The 6,000-nt window shown below is 43.1% G+C and overlaps 1 protein-coding gene across 2 annotated transcripts in view; it reads left to right on the forward strand.

Moving 5' to 3' along the window:
- Positions 1-5,545, forward strand: part of MED27 (mediator complex subunit 27) — a 176,050-nt gene extending 170,505 nt beyond the window's left edge. For both annotated transcript variants that reach the window (XM_035112590.3, XM_088664792.1), the window contains one exon: positions 1,832-5,545. In XM_035112590.3, the coding sequence (XP_034968481.1) occupies positions 1,832-1,966 (135 nt within the window). In that variant the 3' untranslated portion in view covers positions 1,967-5,545. The remainder of the gene's footprint in view (positions 1-1,831) is intronic.
- Positions 5,546-6,000: the final 455 nt, after the last annotated feature.

The following is a 6,000-nucleotide window of genomic DNA, read 5'->3' on the forward strand; positions in this document are numbered from 1 at the left end:
TAATGGTGTCCCAGACTGAAATATGGGAAGTTGCTGAGTCACACCATTGGTTCAGTATTGTCTATACTTACTGGCAGGGGTCTCTCCAAGCCCTACCTGGAGATGCCATTGAGTATTGAATCTGGGACCTTCTCCATGCAAAGCAGATGATCTAATACCAAGCTATGGCATTTCCCTATATACTCTGCAGTCTAGAATATATTATTTGTATGAATAAAAGTTTATATTTAACAATCTCTTGGCTTTTGTTTTTGTCTGTCCTAAAATTCAGTCTGCCCACCTGCAAGTAGGCATTTGGGGTCAATATAGTAAAAAAAAAAGTATCTCTGTAGAGATAAGGCTATGAACCAGAGGCTTTGCATACAGAAGGGCCTTTGTTATCCAGCATAACCAGCTGAAAGTGCAGAAAATACTCCTGCCTGAAACATTGGGGGGGGCAGCTGCCAGTTTTTGTCGGCCAATCTTCCTATCCTGGTGCTGTTGGACTCCAATTCCCATCAGCCCTGGCCAGTATCACCAATGCTCAGGGATGATGGGAGTTGTAGTCAAACAACATCTGGAGGACTTCAGGTTCCCTGTGACAACAGTGAAACATACAGACCAATAATGTGATTCAACATTAGGCAGCTTCATGTGTTTCTGTTCCCTTCTGTACCCCGGGAGTTGCAGAAACTAGTGTGCTTTTTATCACTGCAGCCAAAATGGACCTGATCATATTTATTTATTAAATTTATTATATCCCGCTTTTCCTCCCTAGGGTGGCAGCCAAGGGTGGCAGACACATGAGTGATAAACAGTTTAATCATCTAAAAACATCTCCAATACAGAAACAGACTGGAAAATACAGTGGAACCTCGGTTTACGACTACCTCCGTTTACGAACGCAGCGGACCCAGAAGTGTTTACATCCGGGTTCCGCGGCGTCAGATGCGCAGACACGATCTGCGCAGCTTGCACATGCGCAGAAACGATCTGCGCAGCGCACGTGTGCAGAAGCGCTCCATCGGAGCTTCGCACAAACACAGAAGCGTGCCTTCGGCAAGCAAACGCCTCCGCGGAACGGATTGCGTTCGCAAACCAAGGTACCACTGTACCTCTGTTTTAAAAGGTTGTTGAAAGAGGATGGTTTTCATTAGGCACCAAAGACAACAGAGATTGCATATATCATATTATGTATTTCCCCAACATAGGCAGCGTTGCCAAATAGACCTGCCCTAAAATTGGCAACTCTTCCTGCTTTCCCAGATTTCTGCTTAGTCATGGCCTTCTTTCTGAACAAGATTTAAATCCATGTTGGCCATGAACAAAATATATCTGCATATATTCTTGCTGAGACTTAAGGCACGTGTTTGAAAGGATAGCTGTGAAACTGGTTTTAGAAATGTTTCTGTACGATTTCACATTTCTGAAGCATGTGGCTCTTGGATAGATGACGTTTGGATGCAAGAGGCAGACTCCAGCATCTCATAATGAAAAGGTCACTTTTTATGAGCTGAATGGTCAAGCTGAATTTGATTTTGATCTAGCTGCAAGGAAGTCCTGAATGTCCATGGTGACCCTTTAGTTACAAATACCTGCTTGTCACTGCAGGAATTTCTGTTTATGTTGTTCCTTATTGAGAGAGGACAGGCATTCCTATAAAGTATACTATCAGCTATACTGTGACCTTGTGGGTTTTTGGTATACTTCCTTCTAAAGTCTGCCTCTCTCTGGGCTCAAGCCAAGATACATTTCCCATCCTCTGCATCATTGGTCTTGACAGAAGTGATGACATTGGGAGTGTCCGCATTAAGTTTCCTCCCTTCTTTCTTTTTCTTTCCAACTTTTTAAGACCTGGTTAAGAAGTTACATAAAGCTGTTCCAGGCTCCATGCCAACGCTGCGGAAGGTTTCTGCAAGATGGTCTACCACCCACATGGCGGGATTTTCGGACACTGGAGGCGTTCCATGACACCTGTAGGCAGTAGTGCAACCTGGAGGCTGACAGAAGTCTGTGGAGGAAACAAACTCAGAAGTTGGGTCCCAAGAAACACCTCTTTACTGTTTTTCCAAATATCTGTATGGACAACTCACAACTTAATTTGTACAAATTCAGCTTTATGCACTTGGCTGGGGGAGAAATGTAAAAATAAGCACAGGGTAGGTGTTGGGGGCTGGAGGAGTTGGCAGTCTCACCCATCATTGCACTCATCTTAGAGGAGCATTTGGAGGTGCAGGGAGAGAGAGTAGTGGCCTTTGTAGTGGCCTAAATTATTGGCAAATAATTTAGAATTTTGATTTCCTTTCTCATATTTATTTTTGTTTCAGATACAGCAGACTTTTTGTTATTTGTTGAATTTCTATAGTTTCCAATTTATGACATGTAACTTTGATTTGTTTCCTAATTTTTATAGAACCGGTTGGTTTATGGTGCTGTACTAATTTTTTCAATGCCACATGTAAGGATGTTGCTATTTGTTCATGTTGTTTACATATCTTATTCTTTCCTGCCACACTGCTGCTTTCATAGTACCACACATCATTTTTTCTGGTAAATCTATATCTGCAATAGGTTCAAAATGTCCTGAGATGGTTGTGGAGATGGCTTCCACAGCTAATTGGCTGGTTAGTAATGTGGCGTCAAAATGCCATGATTGTGTGGTTCCATGAATGTTGAAAATAGGAAAAGTAGACTAGATTGGAGAAGGATTAGGTCACCAGGAAGGTGTCTATTTTTGCTTCTTGAATTTAAGTGACGTGGAGATAAATATATAATCTGTTCTAAAACCTCCCCCCCCCAATGCCTTTGTGAGTAGGAACTAAAATCCCTTTCTTTATGAATAAATCACCGTACATCAATCAAATCATATTTCTTAAGAAATTTCTGAAGAAAAATAGTTTTTGATTTTGTTTTCTTAACAGTTATTTATAATGGTGTAGATCTGTCTCAATCAGGATCAGCAGCCCAGTTCAGGTTTCTAAATAGGATTGCTTAATCCACCTTCTGCAAAATTTTGATACTGTTTTAAGTGTGGAAGTCAAAATTAACTGAATTTTATTTGGGGCATACATAGAAGCTAATGTGAAAGTTAGAGGATCTGCATTCTCTTTAAGAAAAATAAAGCAGTGCTCTGTTTCTCTTTTAATTTGCTTGCAGAAAAAGGGGAAAGATTTTGAAATAAAATCTGAAATCCATCTTCTCCTTAATTTGGTTGCCCAACCATTTAGAATTCAGGATAAAGACTTTTACAGGTTCAGACATATAAAAATATATAACTGAAAATGAGATACATTCTGCATCACTACATAAGTAAATATCAAAATTAAACATATAGTAAAAAAGATTACCCAACTCCAAATGACGAGCTCATAAATATCGCTCCCAATATACTTGTGTCCCATCAAGGTTCCAAACATGCTAGAAATTAAAAACAGAGAACATTAACAATGAACAATACATAAATTAAAGCAGAATTCCATCATAATCATAGAATTCCGTAACACAATAATTTTGTTATTTTATAAAAGCCCAATACTAACATGAAGGGGAGAAAGCCAGTAAGACAGGGAAAATGATCACTTGCCCTCCCACAGTCTTGTAAGTAAATGACAGTATTATTTCAATGAATTGCATTATAAATTAACAGTATTACATAAAAACGTAACTGATCTATAATCAACAAAAAGTCTTATTAACCATTTGCTAATGAAATAAAAGCAGTGGAAACACTTTTTAGGATTTAATTAATTCAGTATTTTGATTACAGAGAAAAAGGAAAACATAAATTATTATTCTTCCTCCAGTTCTTCCAAATTCCATGATGTTTCCAGATTGCGTAGCAGTAGAATATGATTTGCTTCTTTTTTGGTGATGGCAGTGTGAGTAGCACCATCGTGCTTCACACAGAGACAACATGGTAAGCCCCAATGATATCTGTACTGCCTACAATTTCTCTGTAGCAGGTTTCAAGGCCTCTCTTCCCCCCCCCCCAATGTCTGTGCACTAAGATCTTGCAGCACCATAATTTACTTATTGTAAGTTAAGCCCCCCTTTTCTCTGACAGTTTTCATAAATTTGTTTGTAATGAAAATTTTGTCAAGACAATGTCACGAGAAAATGCTGCAATATTTTTGGTTTAGGAACTAGCGTGCAATAAGCTCTTTTTGTGTTAGAGCAGACATGTCTCACACGTTAATTGCAATCGACCAGTCGATCATGGGGTGGATTTTGGTCAATTGCCCCATGGCTCATAGGAATTGAAAGAGACAATGCCAGCTGGGAGGGCAGCGCACAGGGAAGCCCATGCCGCCCTCATTGCCTCCGCCCGCTGCCCTCTGCCATGGCCGCTGAGCGCCCTAGCGCTCGCTCGGCTGCGGCTGGAGCGACTCCACAGCTGAAATGGCCGGTCAAGGCTTGGCTTGACTTAGCTGGGCTTGCTCACCGCCGCAGCAGGTGCTCTGGCTGGCGCTGGCACCGCCTCCGCCTCCTCGCGGCCACCTCAAGCACCTCCTTCCTGCTCCAGGTGCTACTGATCTTCCATGCCGGCGGGCAGGTGCTTTGGTGCTCCCTTCTCCACTCTGCTGCTCTCTCCACACCCCATTCCAGCTGCCGGCTTTGCCTGATGCCCAGCTAGCTGGCTGGCCCAAGAAAGGCGCAAGGCACCTGCCCTCAGAAAGCCGCAGCCCCAAGCAGGTGTTGGCAGCGATGAGGCGTGCAGACTCAACATGGGCTGCAGCACTGTGGAGGGAGCTGTGGGAGAGAAACAATGATGCCCCTCCTCCCTCTGCCCCCTCTCGCTGGTTCTCGTGGAAAGAAAAGGCCAGGTCCCCCACCCCTCTGCTCTCCCTCCTAGTTCCTTTGGAACTGATCTAAATCTTTAATTCTGGTGTCTCCCCCTGTTTTCCCAATCATCCACACAGTCAGATATCATAGAAGAGTTTGGATTTTTCCCCCCTGAGTTTTTCAAACCCAGTCCCATAGTTTCGTTTGCAATTATTTCTATTGTTTGTGTCTTCTGGATAATTTTTCTAGTTGATTTGATAGTGTCAAAGGCTTTTTGCCGCTCTGCAAAAAGTGGTATGCAGGTAGTGTACTTTGACATTAGTGCCTCCACGCTGTTGGAGAAGCAACATCTCCTAGTACAGGTTTCCTTCGCTTGGCAGCCATTTTGCGTACTTTGTTCCCACACTGTTTTTATTTCTAAGATTGTAACAAGCCTGAAAACGAAGACTCGCAGTTCTGGGGGATGTTGTTTGCTGCTTCCGTCTGCAAGATCAAATATACCTTTAGAAAGATTTAAAGTCTGGTTTAATCCATTGAAATCAGTTGTAAAGACTTTGTAAGATCAGAGCTGTTCCTTCAAGCTGCTTTTTTTACTCTGTGCATGTATGACCCACCATGATGATACTGTTTGTGGTCATCATCTAAAGCTTTGAGCTTTCAGGACTGAAACTTTGGGATCAATCACTGTCATCTTGATTTCCAGACGCCTGCACAGATGGACTGTGTAGGTTTTGTCAATAAATTACTCATATTTTTGTATGAATTAAAGCTGGCTTTCAACTTCTGTCTTGGCTTCTGTTTTCCTTTTTGCCTGTCACCCTCTTTGAAGAGGGTCATGGCAGGGGTGCCAACTCATGCAGGCTGAGCCGTTTTTTGGGGGGAGCAGTGTTTTGGGGGATGGGGCCCTCCAATGTCCCAAAAAATCAGGGGGCAAGTGAGGTCGAGCATGGAGCCGATAACAGCACTGCTTCAGTGGCTGGCTCCTCACCCTCCTCCTGCCACAGAGGAGAAGGAGGATCAAAGCAACCCCCCACCAGTGGCGGTGGCAGGGGGAGGAGGAGGAGGAGGTGCTGACCATAGATCCATCCTCCAAAGAATGCATTGCTAGCTGCCACTGCCATGGTCCAGCCATGCCACTTCTACAGCAGCCTCTTAGCAAATAGGAAATGTCCTCAAGGAATGGTCAGGGTGGTTGCAGGGAGGTTGCTGCTACATTTCACGGGAATTCAGGTGTCATTT

Source organism: Zootoca vivipara, chromosome Z2 (assembly GCF_965207765.1).
Source record: "Zootoca vivipara chromosome Z2, rZooViv2.hap1.1, whole genome shotgun sequence".
In the NCBI taxonomy this organism is placed as follows: Eukaryota; Metazoa; Chordata; class Lepidosauria; order Squamata; family Lacertidae; genus Zootoca; species Zootoca vivipara.